Source organism: Canis lupus, chromosome 9 (assembly GCF_011100685.1).
Source record: "Canis lupus familiaris isolate Mischka breed German Shepherd chromosome 9, alternate assembly UU_Cfam_GSD_1.0, whole genome shotgun sequence".
Classification (NCBI taxonomy): Eukaryota; Metazoa; Chordata; class Mammalia; order Carnivora; family Canidae; genus Canis; species Canis lupus.
In genome coordinates this window covers 51,502,336-51,518,794 of record NC_049230.1, presented here as the reverse complement: position 1 = coordinate 51,518,794, position 16,459 = coordinate 51,502,336, and the positions used below count along the sequence as shown (strand labels likewise).

The following is a 16,459-nucleotide window of genomic DNA, read 5'->3' as shown; positions in this document are numbered from 1 at the left end:
ATATGGCCCTCTAAACCATTTGATAATGTTCATACTTAAAACTGAGGGGACTCCAGACATCCCAGGGACAAAGTAATATTTGAATGGCTCTTTAAATGGCTCTTTGGAAATAAACTCCAGTAAGGCTATTTCTTTGTTTGGTTTTTTACAATTTTATTTATTTACTTGGGAGGGAGAGAGTGGGGGAAAGGGAGAGAGTGGGGGAAGGGCAGGGGAGAGGGAAGGAAGAGGGAAAGAATCTCAAGCAGACTCCCCAGTGCAGGGCTCCCAGGACCCTGAGACCATCCAGACCATGACCTGAGCCCAAACCAAGAGCTGGACACTTAACTGACTGAGCCTCCCAGGCACACCAAGTTCAGGACAGTTTGATGTCAAGTGAAGTTTCAGGATAACATGAAAAAGCACAGCCTGGATGACCCTTTTAGTGGGTACTACCTACAGATTAAGCCTGCCTTTTCTAGAAACCAATTCTTTTTTTTTTTTTTTTTTTTTTTTAAGATTTTATTTAGTTATTAGAGACAGAAACAGAGAGAGAGAGAGGCAGAGACACACAGGCAGAGGGAGAAGCAGGCTCCATGCAGGGAGCCTGACGTGGGACTCGATCCTAGGTCTCCAGGATCACACTCTGGGCTGAAGGTGGCACTAAACCGCTAAGCCACTGGGGCTGCCCTCTAGAAACCAATTCTAAATTGTCCAGACTCACTCAAACTCTGTCAGTACTACAGCCCAGCCCAGGAGCCTCACTGCAAGTGTCTGAAACACAGAAAGACTCCCTGAGCGGGGTCTGCCTAAAATTTGAAAACTTGAGTCTATTTCCCTTTTTATGTATTAAAAACCCACCCCCAAGCCCACTGGCATACTCTCGGGTAGGAGACCAAGGACATAGGACTCTGAATGAAACCTGAAAGACGGGTTAACCAGGAAAAACTGGAGGCAAATTCTAATTTTCAACATTTGGGAAACTGTTCCTGGGAGCTGAATTGAGTTTTATCCCAGGAAAAGAAAACACAGTTGATATAAATGAGCCATGCTTTCCAGAAACAAACCCGTGAGGCAGGTTAAGTGCCGGTGTCACTCTTACCACAGCTGTTTTGCGTGTCAACATAAGGGCTGGTGGCCACATCAGCCGCACGATGAGGAAAGCGCGCTGACACCTGCGGGGATATGGAGTCGCCATCTTCGTATGAGGCTTCTGCGGGGTCCAGAGAGATTTTGGCACACTCTATTACAACATCATGTGTTTCTAATCTCTTCCACCTGGAAAAGGCAACGGCAGTTAAGAAAGGCAAATTGTAATCCATTTAATCAAGCAACCAAGCCACTGAGAACACTAAAGCAAGGCCAGGTGCAGAACTGGCACCTTCAGAGGACGAGACAGACCCCCCCGCCTGCCCAAATACTAAACAGTGCTGGTATATTAAGAATCGGCCGTTCATTTTATAAACTTCTACCTTCCCTATTGAAAATGGTCATATCAGGTTATCAGAAACTAATCTGAAACAAAAATGTCATCAACAAAAGGCTGGGCATATCCTCAAAAGAGAGCATGAACTATGCCAAGCAGTCACCAGGGGAACCTGGGAATCGCTTTCAGAATGAGGGTAATCAAAGAACAGGGAGGGCCAGAAACTGCTGTGTAGCTGAGGCCAACTGAAGATCTCCTATCAAATCCTGGGGCATTCTAATCCATCTCTAGGCTGGAAATGCTGCACAGAAAGACTCAAACCTAGAGAGCACCCACGAGGACAGTTCCACTTCTAAGATTTAGCCTGTGGGAATCGACTTATGTCAAGATGTACAATGCTCAGCACAGCCTGTCACAGAAAAAAGACGAGAAATAACCCAAAATCACAACAAAGGGATGTATTCTATGGAAGAAAAACTCTTACACCATCAAGAAAAAGCATCCCTTCAGCAGGTCACTGGTTGCCAAGTACTGGGAAGGAGACTGACAACAAAGGGCAAGGAGGAATCTTGGGGGCGATGACACATTCTTTATCGTGATTGTGACTTTTGTCAAAACTTAACAAAATAATGAATCTTTTTTTAAAAAAAAAAAAAAAAGATTTATTTATTCATGAGAAACAGAGAGAGAGAGAGAGAGAGAGAGGCAGAGACACAGGCAGAGGGAGAAGCAGGCTCCATGCAAGGAACCTGATGTGGGACTTGATCCCAGGTCTCCAGGATCACATCCCGGGCTGCAGGCGGCGCCAAACCGCTGTGCCACCGGGGCTGCCCCACTAATGAATCTTATCGTATGTAAACAATACTTTCCTAAAGCTGATTTTAAAACTCATGCTTCCAAAGATTCAGTGATGTTAGATGGTCAGGGTATGAGCTTAAATGAATAAAGGATTTAAAACTACTCAGAGATAAGCCCCAAAAAGAGAGAGATGACGACGCTTAAGTGTTCAAATTAAAAGAACTGAGGTTATGGGGGATGTTCTTTTCCTTTCTTTTTTTTTTTTTTTTTTTTTGTTCTTTTCCTTATCTCCTCAGTATTTGCTACATTCTACAAAGCCCTAATAATAACTTGCTGAAGCATAAACTTCTAGATGACATAATTTTGCTATACAGGTTTCTAAGTAAATAGGAATCTTCATGCTCCAAATTTCACAGAAAAACAGCCCAGCACTAAGGGCATGCCATAGTTTACCCCAACAAAGCATCTGCTCTTACACAGCTGTTCTAGAATGCTCAATATTCAATCTGAGATGCTGAAAGTGTGATATCAAATACAGAACGAGAATGTCCAGGGTATAAGCCACATCCCTAAGGGGAAAGCCTTTCGACATCAGTGTCACACCTCTGGTCTTCACAGGTGCTCGCTGCCTAAGGCACCTATGTGTTACGGGTGGTAGCCTCCCCAAGGATTCTCAGCATGACCAGCAAGGGATGAAGTGAGAGGAAGGGTCAGGAGTTCATGTACACATAGGAATACAGCTTTTAGAGAAGGTGAGAATCATAATACAGTAAGAACACATTTAAATGTCTGATTTAATTGGTAATATGGGCATTTATACTATTTCCTTGATTCTTTTTTTTTTTTTTAAGATTTTATTTATTCATTCATGAGAATACACAGAGAGGAGAGAGAGAGGCAGAGACACAGGCAGAGGGAGAAGCAGGCTCCACGCAGGGAGCCTGACGTGGGACTCGATCCCGGGTCTCCAGGATCATGCCCTGGACTGAAGGCGGCCCTAAACCGCTGAGCCACCCAGGCTGCCCAATTTCCTTGATTCTTAAAAAGACTTTTCATATTTTAATCTCTCTGAAACTGGGAAGTAGAATCTAATCAGTCGCGTGTTAATTTCTACGGTACTTTTTTTTGCTTTCTCAGAGGAACATAAGACAGAAGTGCTCCATGGTATCTAACATTCATCAATGAAATAAATACATTTAAAAAGTCAATTAAAAGGTCCCTCCAATGCCACTCCCCAGAACCACTTTGGCAACTGCTTTGGCTGTGACTGAACAGGTACCCTGCTCACATATTCCTAAAGAATACGCTCTGTGCTCCGAATTTCCCGATGTACAGATTATACACTACATCTACTGACTTCTACTATGGTCAGTGAGGATGTAGGCCACTTCTGTATCCTTTTTCCTCCTCCCCAATGCTCTCAACACATGTGTATCATAGTTTTGTTTTCTCCAAAATCAGTTTTCAGTGACTATTATTCGCTATGCAAATACTATGTGTGAGTGAGCTCAACAGTGTACTGTGAGATTTCCTTTTCTGTTAGATTTAGTTTGTCCTGGAATTTGGATTTTTCTGTTCCTTTTCCTCAGTCTTCTGTGTATCTACTATAATTCTTCCTAAACTTACTGTAACAACTCTGAAACAATGCCTGATACAATTTTTACATAATGATATGTACATAAGCTATAAGAAGTATCCCCATCCCCCTCTAACCAGCTTCCTCTGGAGCCTTCTCTTCCCCACTTTTGTCGAGACTGGTTTGTCCCGAGGGCTGCTGCAGCACAGTGTTAGCCCGACTCATCATGACCATGATCCTAAGTCAGATCCCTTTGTTTCCTGGACTCTGTCTCACAGAATTCTACTCTCATTTTGATGGAACACATGCTCAAGTAGTTAGCTGAGAAGGGGTCGATGGGAGGTAAATTTAACTCCTTGCATATCTAAACATGTCACACTTGACCAGCAGTTTGGCTAGGTCTAGAATTCTATGTTTAAAACCTTTTCGTCTCAATTAGTTTCAAAAGCTAATACCATTCCAACTTAATCCTTATTATTATTATTTTTCTTAATCCTTATTAATAAGCATTTTGGTTTTTCTCTCTCTGAAAGGTTTATCCCTGGTGTTTTGAGACTTAGGAGATTTTTCTCTTAGTGACAGAGGCTGGGCGCCAGGTAAGCCCCTTCAATCTGGAAATGCGTGTCCTTTAATCCTCCCATTGTATTTTTTTTGTATTTTTCACAGTTGTGTTGGAAATTTTCTTCTCTTATATCTTTTACAATTTCTTCCCCCACACAAGTTTTCTCTTCTCTTTCTAAAGCTCTCTTTTCTTGGACGTTGGACCTCCTGGACTGATTACTTTACATTTATCTCTCTGCTCAGAATACTCATCTCTATCCTTCAATTGCTGAGATGCTCTCAACTTTACCTTCCAGTTCTTTTGTTGAAGTTTTGACGTTAGCTCTCAGTTTTCATCTTCAAGGGTTTTTTTCTTTGGCCTCTGAATGTTCCCCTCCATGGTACTCTGACCTCTACATGTGTTCAAATGCCCCGTCTTGGGGGCTACTACAGATGCTCTCCTCTGCTCTCTGCATTATCACTGTTTCTATCTAGCTCCTTTTTCTTCTATGTTGGTCCCCTGTCTTTTGTTAGAGCTTTCTTCAAAAGCCAGATGACCCCTGCCTACCCACAGGGAGAGAGGCTCTCTAAGCTGGGAGACATGATAGACCGAACTTACACATCCAATTGTACAACCTCCAGACCCACCAAGCCTACAGCATGGATTTGTTTATTTGTTTTAAAATATAAATCTCTGAGAACGAGAAGAATGGGGGAAGACAGAACAGCACTACAGGTTCCTGAAACTAGAAGGCAGATAGCCCAGAGGTAACCAATGTAGCAAGTCCAAGAAAGCAGAATCCTAAGCTCCTGTTGTTTCAAAGCTAAAAGTCAACCTGACTTATACTGCAGAATCCTTCAAAAGCTAAAGAAATTTTACACCTCAAGTACTTCTAGAACTGGAGATGAGCAACAGGTAGATGAAGACAGCTAGCATTAAGAAGACGGTGAAAACTGTTTGAGGGACAGTTACAGTCCCCTCCCTGACTCCACGCTCCCAGGCAGCAGAAACCTGGGCTATTCTCTGGAGAGAGTAAAATAGATTTTTGGGACTGAGCTACTCCAAAAATAGTTGAAGGCATGAGTACCATTCAGAGAAAGGAATTAAGTGAGCATATACATTCTGAATGCCAAGACCACTAACCTCTCCCACCATCAGTCTCTTCCCTACAGTAGCAGCCAGACCCTCCCCAGGCTAGAGATCTTCTGATCTCTACAAAAATTTGACCAGCTCAGGAGGAACACGATACTGACATCTCCAACAGAGGTTCAGATAGATAGATAGATACACACACACACACACACACACACACACACACACACACACGGGAAGCTTAGAGGTGACAAGTCCCATCCCTGTGAACAGAGTTTTTTGGTCTGCCTACCCAGATACAAGCAGATTATCAGATCTTTGGAGAAAAACCTCGAAGACTTCAAAAGAACAAGAGTCCATGGATTACACAGGGAACAAACAACTCTCAGTATTCTCAAAGCTGTGAGAGGTTGCATCCATAAAACCCAAAACAGGCTACCAGGAAAAGGAACATTCAGAGACCTATAAAAAGCACTTAGATGCTAAGAACATGGTGCTAGGAAGGAAACTTACAACAGGATTCAAAATTGAAGATGAGGAAACCTTCAGAAAGAACAAAATAGCAGAGAGAAAAAAACTGGAGAGCAAAGAAAAGCAGAGAACACTCTAGGAGGCCGCAATTTATATCCCAGCAATTCCAGAAAGACAGACAAGACACAATGGAGGGAAGGAAATCAAGCACAAGACAATTAGAGAAAATTTCCTAGAGCTTAAACATAAGAGTTTCAAGATTAAACAACGAGAACAGATTCTGACCAGGCAACGTCAGAATATAAGGAGAACAAAGAGAAGGCTCTCTGGGCTCCCATGGAGAAAATCATGGCAGATACAGACGTGAGAAAAAAGAACAGCTCTGGATCTCAAGTGACATGGCAGCGAGATAGCAGCAAGGTGGCAATGGAATAATGCCTTCAGAATGAGGAGGGCCGGAAGTCTGTTCCCAGTCACAGAACTGCTTCCATTCTCTAAGAGCTACTAGAGGGTACACTCCACGAAAACAAGAGCAAATCCAGAAAAAGGGAGACATGGGGGATAGGAGGTCCTGCATGAGAGAGAGGCAGAGGACAACTGTGCATGAGGCATGAGAGACAGCCTGTTTGGATCCAACACGCAGGCCTTTGCCCTTGTCCCTGCTGCCACCACACTATCTTCCTAATGGAGGGACACAGCGTGCAGATGACCCATGCTGTCTGTGCTTAGTCTGTCCCAAGTAAAGACTGATGAAGGCCTTGTGCTCCCCTCTCCGCCTGGATCAGCCCCACAGATGGACTCTGCTCTAAACTGCCCCTGGAGGTGGGCCACAGTGAGCCAAGCAGCAGCAAACCAAGCAGTCTTCATCCTCTGCCATGTTTTGGCAGCACATCCAGAAGCCAGCCTTGCTACAGGCCCTGCCAGATGTTCTGACAAGGGTGATCATTATGTTTCTCAGGTCTCAGTCATGAATGACCTTGCCGCCAATTCCCCTCCCCCGACAAGGGGATCCTATAAACTCTTCACTCAGTGAAAAGAAGCCAGACTAAGACACAGATGCTGGGCTCTTCCCCTTGCCTCCTAAGAACCTTTGTCTAACATTGACAGGACTGCCCTTTCCTTAGCCTGGTTTGGCTTCCTAATTAGCTTTCCAAAGCACAACAATACATGGGGTAAAACTTTAAAGAAAAGAAAGAACGATTAATATAAAAGCAAGAACGGTAGTTTCTCTGAAGTGGGACAGCGAACAGGGAGATAGATACCCAGTAATGTTCCTGCTGAGAAGCTGGGTGGTGGCTGCGTGCACAGGTATTTGTGTGATGCTATTCACCATTACAGGCACACGGTATATCTCTCTACACATGATATCTTTCAGATGAAGTTGTTTTAATCTGCCTGAGGCTCCATGTGACAGGGGGAGGGCCCGTGAGGTAAGATCAGGCAGTGAACTAGCTTTTTACTGGAAGATCCCCAAATGTCAGTTATCTGTAGACTGGTTTCCCCAAAAAGGGTTCAATCCTCTGCAAGAGGGAGCATCAGCCTAGCTGCCAGTCAGAGAAGAGGTGGGGGAGGGAGGTGAGCTCACAGCTCCATGAAGAGAACTCCACTCCCTTCTCAGCTCCACCCACCCTGTGCCAGGCATCCTCCAATAGGAAGCCTCACAGGTATACTTCCTCCAGAGAATAAACCTGGAAACTTCTCAGGGCTCCCTGGAGAATGGCAGTCACTTGGCTATATGCAGGTGGAGGCTCACCAATAGGCATCCACACTTCCCACAAATCTGCTTGTTCTCAACCACACACTGCTCAGTCTCCCTCACAAAATCACTGCTACCACGAAGCTGGAAGCCTTTCTGGGGTTCTGTAGGGCGGGTTTCTGCACTGCATCCGCCTCCGCTCCACCAGAGAAGTTATTAATTCTCCATCAGAGAGGAGTATATTTCAGAATCATAAGAAGTTTTAGCTGTACAAGCCCTTCAAAACAGAGCAATTCTGTAAGTTGAAGAACCTGTCTTCCCAAATACTACCTCAATAGGGACATCGCCTAGATCACACTATTAATCTGTCAAGAGATGCTGTAAAATTCTGAGTCACCAGCTTCATTTCTATACCTTCGAGGGTCCAGTTCGTGGTCCTTGGATCCAGTCACTAATTCCGGGTGAATTCGCACATGCTCCATCATTGGCTAGAAAAGTTTGGGTTGACAAATTATAAAAGGCTTAAGTTCTGTGGTGTCTCCACACAATGGATTACTTGACAATAAAAGGGAATGGACTCTTGACACTTGCTACAGCATGGATGAACCCTGAAAAATTCCACCAAATGAAAGAACCCAGTCACAGAAGACCCCATGTCTGTGAAATGCTCATCAGGAGAGGCACATCTGCAAAGGCAGAAAGCAGATCAGTGGCTGCCTAGGACTGGGGGTGGGGGAAGCTGAGCTGCTTTTCAAAATCTGTCTCCCACTGAACACAAGACCCAAGTGTAGCCTGTGCACACAGTATGGCAAGTATTAGATGAGCAGTCTTCACTTACCCTGACCACTTCTTCAAAAGTGTCCAAGTTCTCCTTCATACTGTAGTGAGAGCGTAGAAAGGAGACAAAGTTGCAAGGGTACATTCCGTAGAGGCGATGAAAGAGAGCATAAACACTGGCATGGAGATGGACAAGATAGATTTCTGTCACATGGCCTAAAACAGGAAATCACGGACAGGAGACTTAGCCAAACACAAGATGACGTGTGTAAAGCAGACATGAGCATGTGGCTGCCGGTGTGACCTGCGGTCTATTGCTCCTACCTCTCTCCAAAGATAGCAAGAGTGTTTTTCTAAAATGCAAACCTGAACCCACCAAACACTATTTAAAATCCATCAATGTCTCCCTACGGCCTTTGGATAAACTGATCTACTTGGAATGACCCATAAAGACTCCTACTGATCCAGTCCTCCTCTCCAGTCTTCACCCAACACTCTCACAATACTGACCTTTGTCATGATAATTATGCTCCCTAAAATTTTTTAAATTATTTTAATTTTAAGTAAACTCTATGTGACACATGGGGCTCGAACTCATGACTTTGAGATCAAGAGTGGCATGCTCTGTCAACTGAGCCAGCCAGATGCCCCCCTAAAATCTACTGTCCTGTTCAGCATGAGTTTCTTGAGTTTCTTGAAGAGCACTGTCATACTCACTTCTGCACCCTCAGTGCCTTGCACGATGCTTGGTGCAGAACATGCATTCAGATATTTGCAGAACAAATTTGAGAGATCCTTTTGAAATCAGCTTGTATTAGCTATGCAGATTTGTAACTAAAGAGTGAAAAAACTATTATCCAGGAACTGGCTTAAGGAGCTGAGAATGAGAGAATCTGAACACTTTGTTCATCGAGCCTCACCCAGACCACAGTATCCATACAGCTCTTCCATGATGGACAGATTGCTCCTTTCCTCCCATAAGAGCCTACTAAGTAACCAGCATCACATGGGTCTTGGACTCGTTATTTAATCCCATACAGGAAGCTACAGTATCTGGTGTCACACAGCTTACACACTTGGTCTTTTCAACATGAGTATCTGATGCTGGGCTTACCAAAAGATTCCAAATACCACATACTTATAGCTTAGGAATCATTTGGATAGAGCTGGACCCCCTGCCAGTATGGGGGAAAATAGCCCACCCTGTTTAAAACAAGGACACTAATTAGGACCCACTGCATTTTCCCTTCTCCACGTACAAAAGATAAGTTCTCAAAACCAGAAGTCTATTCTGTCACAACAGACCAACAGAGCAAGACAAAGGCTCCGCAAGTTCAACCCCGCACTGCTATGACATGGACTGAAGGTGTTTTGACATATTGAGGTTTAGTGACAATTAAGGAGTTTTACACCCTACCAGTTTCTCTGACAACTAATCCTTTTAGGCCAACAGAATGAGGAAGGTTTCCCACAGTCCTGCTTCTTCTATGTGCCTACAGTGGGTACACCCAAGGTACTCCTCAACTGGCTGGGAACAACCACCCATTCCAGCTACAGAATTCTACATGTCCTTCCCTTACAGCTCATCACTGACGAAGCCTTCACCGGTAGGGAATGAGAGGTACGTAAGGACATCTTTACCTGGTTTCTTCAGGCACCACGACGAAAGACGGCCAAAAATATCAAAGAAATCATGAAGGTGCTGCTTCCCCGATTGTGGAATCATTGGTAGCATGGTTATCAACACTAAGACACCTGTTGTGAGGACAATGACGTCGGTGTCCATCTGTGGAAGGAAAGGTTGAGCAGAAGAAACACCCATCAGGCACAACATAAGGATCAGCACTAAAAGCCCCCCGAAAGGCTACTCTACATCCTGAGGGGATCACAATTAGAGGTCCCCTCACAGACTCATGTCCTTATCCCTCCGGTTTGAGGGGGAACCACGCTGATCAAACTTGACCATAATGAGTCTGCCAAAACCACTTCTGCTGCCCCCAGACAAACCTATCTGGGAGAGAAGCTTCAACTTGACCTGGGGACAGATGCCCAAGTTCTCTAGCTGGGGATGCTCTACCTGTGGCACCTGAACAGAAACATGAGGAGACGGCTTTAACAGAACAAAGGAACATGACTGTTTCTGTTCATTTGACCAAATCCTCAAATATTTACTTATTATCAATTTAAAAAACATTACATATGGTCAAGCAATTTAGTATTTTTTTAAAGGATTACAACAGAAGTATAATTTAAGAAGAAATTAGCAAGGCGCTCACAAGTCTCCTGAGCAGCTCACCTTCACAGCAGCACATATAGATTAGCAAATAAAAGGAGATACAGTGACCTCTGACCATGTCTATAGTTTAATATCAAGTCATATAACTTCAAGCTAATTGAAAATACTTCATACCCAATGGATAATGAATCAACTCAGGATAGCTACAGCGGCTCACCTGATCCATAATTAAATCATGAATGTTTGCCAAGTAACTGTATTTAGATTTAAGAAACAAAGTAGTAATCAAAAACTACCACACAGGCTAAGACATTTATTGTTACTATTAAAAAGGGAAATCTTAAAGAAGAAAAAAAAAAAAAAGGGAAATCTCTGAGTCTGGAAATAAAGCCTTAAATAGATTTAGCTTTTACGTTAAGCACGAGGTCTTTTGTCATAGCCAATAGCTACCTAGTTAGAAGAAAGTAAAATACCAGTAGGAGACTCAAAAATACATAACCAGTTCCAGTAAAAAGGACTAACCCTAATTTTGTTTACAGTAATATTCTAACCAACAACTTGGACAGCTATCTATGAATAATTATCGGAGTTTACTTTTTTGGAAAAGGTAAGTGTTTTACAGTCTGAACTGAATTGTATGCCTCAAAACTGAGTTATATTCTCACCGATCCATTCACTTAAGAAAAATTAAATCGTTTCAATTGTTCGTTTTTTCTCAACATTAAATGCATGTTTTTAGAATACTAACGTGACTCTTTGGGACCCACCTCTAGTGATAAAATGAACCAGTTACCCTTGTTGACAGAGACAAAAATCAAGAGACAAAAACCAATTTGCATGGTGCTGTATCAGATGATCCAGAGGTACTACCATCCTGGAACAAACACGTAACAGATCTTTTTAGGTCTCTGTGAGGTACGAGCAGTTATTATTAACCATATTTTCTTATTTTGTAGATAGGAAACAAGCCCAGGACTTAAAACAGATTAAGCAGATAGCCTGGAGTGTTTCAGCAAGCTACTGTCAAAAGTAAAACCATAAAGTTCTATTTAGGTTTTGACTCACCGTGTAGAAAAATGCACTAAATCTACTGTAAAAGACAGAATGCAATTCAGTAGGCCTTATGTCAACAAAACCTTAATGATGACTGCAACCAGAACATGCTCCTAAATGGCTAAAAAAAAGCCATGAACCATTTTTCTCCTCATTAAGAGAAAACCTGGGCTTCCCTGAAAGAGAACCCAGATGTTTTAACGGATGGAAGACCGGACAAAGATGGAATCCAAGAATGTGGGAATAACGTCACGTCGAACTAGTCTGACCCAAGTATTGCCAAATCTGCTTAGACTAAGATCCTGGACAGTCACCAGGACCCACTGAGAATTTACTAAGTACCAACTCTGGTCTATGTTAAATCCAAGGAGAGCCAAACACTGAAAGTTTCTAAATTCTCAAGGTTCAATTCTAGCTTGCTTGCTTTAGAGTTACACAGAATTTCAGAAATTATCTTCATAAAGGCATTTCATTCAAACCCTTGTAAACACTGTACCTTGAGACATTTGAGTAAAGAAGGCAAAAGAGGTGCTTGAGAGAGTTTGTGCTTCCAAGGCGGCTGCAGCCTGATGACGTGCCCCAATAACGACAGCGCGGGCAGCCGAGAGGCCGCTCTGCCCATACAGTCATTCATTTTGTCCAAGAGGTGCTAAACAATTAAAAGAACAGGGAAACATGTCTCAGTAAGGCTGGGGGGAAGGGCAGAGGAAATCAGGGGAAACAAGGCAAATCCTCATGTGAATATACCAAGGTGGCACAGAGGTACAATAATGACACCAGTCCCTTGAGTCCCCATTGACATGAAGCACAGGCCATCCAGATAAAGAGATCAAACCAAAGATCTTAAAAACCACGTTGGCACACAAAACACCACTGTATTTGGCCCGAGAGAGGGCAGCCAGTTGTCAGGTCCTGAAAAAGGATCCCATGATACCCATGTGTAAGGGGGGTGGAAATTCCTTCATGGACCCTCTTATTAATGGCTTACAAATAAGCCACTTCTTACAATAACCACTGGTCCTGAGCCTGTGGCAGGTTACCGAAGCTGTGAGAGGATCCTGCTGGAAACAGCTACTTATTGCTCCCATAGCCCGGTCTACATGGTTTGGCTCCAAACATAAATCGGGCAGTCTAGAAGTTAAAATTCAGCCCAGAAAAACAACAAAACAAGATATACTGGAAAAGGCATAGGTCTTTAAATCCTAGTGAAGCCAGTAGCATCTAGAAGCTCAACACTTGGGGCACTCCAGTGGCTCAGGTCATGATCCTGGGGTCCTGGGACCGAGTCCTGGATCGAGTCTTGCATCGGACTCCCCACAGGGAGCCTGCTTCTCCCTCTGCCTATGTCTCTGCCTCTCTCTGTGTGTCTCTCATGAATAAATAAGTAAAATCTTTGAAAAAAAAGAAAGTCAACACTTAACCAAAGTATGCAACTACAATGCTTTGTGAGCTTTTTATCATCAACAAAAATAAAACACTAAGGAGCTCTCCAAGTGCCTGCTACGGGGCAACAGGACTCGTACATTAGCTGCATTAGCTGTCTGGACCTACAGATTTTTCCACATTGATTAAGTCTAAAATCCTATTCAGGGGCGCCTGGCTGGCTCAGCCAGTTAAGTGTCAGCCTTCGACTCAGGTCATGATCCCAGGATCCTGGGATCAAGCCTGGCATCAGGTTACCTACTCAGCAGGGAGCCTGCTTCTCCCTCTCTTCCCTGTTCATGTTCTTTCTCTCTATCACTATCTCTGTCTCTCTCTCAAATAAATAAATATCTTAAAAAAATAAAAAATAAAATCCTATTCAAAGCATGGATTTAAAGATGGGCACCTTACAGGTCAAACTGGCACTGTACAACGATAACACCAGAATTTATAGGATTTCTTGGAATAGCAAAAGCTTAAAAAAACCTCTGGAATACATTTTATTTTGTAAACTCTTCAGGACACACAGATTCCACAAATTATTTTTCTACTCAGTGGCAATCTGGGAATAAGATCATCTGTGGCACAGAGAAGTCAAAGGAGCAAGGTCGTGACAGACTGCATAGTGGGTGTGCGAAGAGGCAGCGGCACCAGCAGGGAACAGAGGACACAGCCCAGCAGTTACCTTGTCGTGAGGCTCTTGCAAGGTAGTCAGGATGTGTAATACCGGCTGAGAATTGGTTTCCAGGTAATAATCCACCAAGGTGTTTACAAGCATCGGACCACGGTCTGCACAAAGGAAAGGAAAATCATTATTTCCTCTAACATTCTCAATTTGCCTCAAATGGCTATCTGTCACGAAATCCAGCAAGCGTATCTCTATGTGCTCCCCAAGGTTACATAAAAAATTCTATTTCCACCTTTCAATCCATTTAGGTTTAAAAACTTTCAAAAATCTACAGACTGTTAATGTGGTTGAGAACTAATCGCTGATAGTCAAATAAAGGTATAAAACTGAAAAGAAAAAAAAAACAGGATATTATTCGAATTTACCTAAGTATCCGGAGAACCACTGAAATGCTACCTTCTTTTTTATTGCTTTCTTTGATTATAAAATTGTAACCAGGTCCACTGGTAACAACTCAGATTATGTCAAAGTACATAAAGTACAAGTCCTCCTCGCTACTGGCCTCTCTCAACCCTCTCTTCAGAGATAAGCATCCGACTTTGGTACACGTCCTTTCAAACCTCTTTCTACTTGGGTAACCGCAAACACGTGCACACACAGGCACATGGCCCCCACACCCATGTACTTGCAGTCTGTGTGTGTGTGTGGTCTTACACTCGACAGTGTGTTGTAGATGCCCTCCTGTGGCAGCACCTCTGACCTGCTGCTCCACTGCACAACTCTACACAATTCATTTAACTAGTCACCTACTGAAGGATACTTGGGTTTCCCCATTTTTCACTAGGTTTCATTCAAGACCATAAAGAAATACAGACTCTTGTTAAGTGGGACACATGGTACAGGCTTTTTAATGGATGGTGGATACTCCAAAAAGGCTGAACACTAATCCATTCTCCTGCCAACAGTACCCATTTCTGTAATCAGTGTTTGATTTTTGTCAACCTAGTAAGCAAAGAAAGGTACTGTGAAATTCATGTTTCTCTGATTAAAGTGAGGCCATGCATTTTATACCAGAAATCACATATATGATTTCCAAACAGCATCTCCTTGAAAATACTTGGACAGGGGGAGCAACAGGGGTGAGATGAAACAAGAAGGCAGCAATTTTGAAGCTGGATCGGGAGTTCATTATGTGATTCTTACTTCGTAAGTTTGTGTGTCTATTTGAATATTTCCATAATAAAAAAAAAAAAAAGCTTAAAGCACACAGAGAATGAACCCAGCAATAGATGCTCTTTTCTCAGTGGTTTTTGAGACTCTCCTTAGAAGATGAAAACCTGTATCAGTGGACTATGGTCATTCCCAGGTCAGTCGTTCTGACGTACATGGACGCGACCCTGCTTACCAGAGCTGAGGTTCTCTTTGAAGACAGCTGTCACATCGTCGCGCACACTCAGCACAGGGGAGTCCAGCATGGAGAGGAGCTCCCCGATATTCGCTTGCTGGGCCATTCTCTTACACAAATGTGCTGCGCCGGGTCCGGGACGCACGCTAACAACTCTGCAGGCTCTTCATTGGTGTCACTACCAGACTGAGAAAACGGAAGATAGTGTGACAAAATGGCCCCATTTTTCCCCAGAAAAAAATTACCTGCAAGACAACCAGCGCATGTGCTCAATGCAGAAAAGCCTGTCCAGAATTCTGCTGATGAAAGAAGGTAGGGTGTGAGAATAATTCTGTTTGACAAATCTGTGAAGAGGAGGTCTATGGAATACAACCACTGGAGAGAGACAGGGAACACTGCAACCAGTCAGAACCATCACAGCAACTTAATGCCAGGACCCAAGCGAAGTTTTTTATTTTTATTCCTACTTCTGACTCTGCCTTGGGTTTTGGCTAAGGCTATGTTTACATTTCAAATCATCGATCCAAAAAGTAGATGAACTATTTTCAGATGAAGAACTAAAAGCATCCTATTTTCCTCATGAAACTCCCATCCCTGCCTAAAAGCTGGTCTAGCTTTTTAGGTCATGAGGCTGTACATTTAATATCTCATTTGAACAAGGGACCGTGTCTCGAATTTTCATACAAATGCCTCCTCACAGAAATATGTCACACTCAAATGCCGTTGGTCACAGGCAAGAGGCATGAAGTGGGGGCACAAGGGTAAATCTCCTCTCTTCAAAGACTCCATTCCTCCTGGTGGTAGATCCACTGCCTTATCTTTATATACAGAAAAGCAGCTCATTCTCCAGGTGTCACTATCCGCATTTGCAATAATTACTTTGTCTCCACTTACGTCTCTAAAGGTATATTTTCAAAAACAAGTAAAACCAATGATCATTTAAGAGATAGGAACTGCACATCTTTTACAAACATCAGTGAATACAGTCCTTAGACCAGTATCATGAGGTTGGTTCATCTGTCCCCATTTTACAGGGAGAGAAACAAAAATGAAGCCATTTGCCTGGAGTTGCAAAGCTACCAAGAGGCAGAACCAGAGAACTAAAATTTGAACCAAGATCTGCTCGACTGTAAAGCCCTGAACCCCTCAATATGACATCAAGCGAACTCATGGTTTCCATCTTCACAGCAATTCTGTGAGGTAAGCAGATATCCTCTTTTATAAATAAGAACATGGAGACTCAAAAAGGTAAGTAACTTCACCAAGGTCACACAGTAAAGCAGACCTGTGAGGGCTCAACTCCCAGGCCCATGGCTGTATCATGTGGCTTCCTCTGTGCTGCTTTGAGTGGCTGGAGTA

The 16,459-nt window shown here is 43.2% G+C and overlaps 1 protein-coding gene across 7 annotated transcripts in view; it reads right to left on the bottom strand.

The window, feature by feature from the left end:
• TSC1 (TSC complex subunit 1) overlaps positions 1-16,459 on the bottom strand; it is a 50,604-nt gene that overhangs the window by 18,323 nt on the left and 15,822 nt on the right. For all 7 annotated transcript variants that reach the window (XM_038548894.1, XM_038548896.1, XM_038548895.1 and 4 more), the window contains 7 exons: positions 15,101-15,286; positions 13,753-13,856; positions 12,142-12,294; positions 9,998-10,142; positions 8,418-8,572; positions 7,994-8,067; positions 1,082-1,257 (listed from right to left, as the gene is read on the bottom strand). In XM_038548894.1, the coding sequence (XP_038404822.1) occupies positions 1,082-1,257; positions 7,994-8,067; positions 8,418-8,572; positions 9,998-10,142; positions 12,142-12,294; positions 13,753-13,856; positions 15,101-15,206 (913 nt within the window). In that variant the 5' untranslated portion in view covers positions 15,207-15,286. The remainder of the gene's footprint in view (positions 1-1,081; positions 1,258-7,993; positions 8,068-8,417; positions 8,573-9,997; positions 10,143-12,141; positions 12,295-13,752; positions 13,857-15,100; positions 15,287-16,459) is intronic.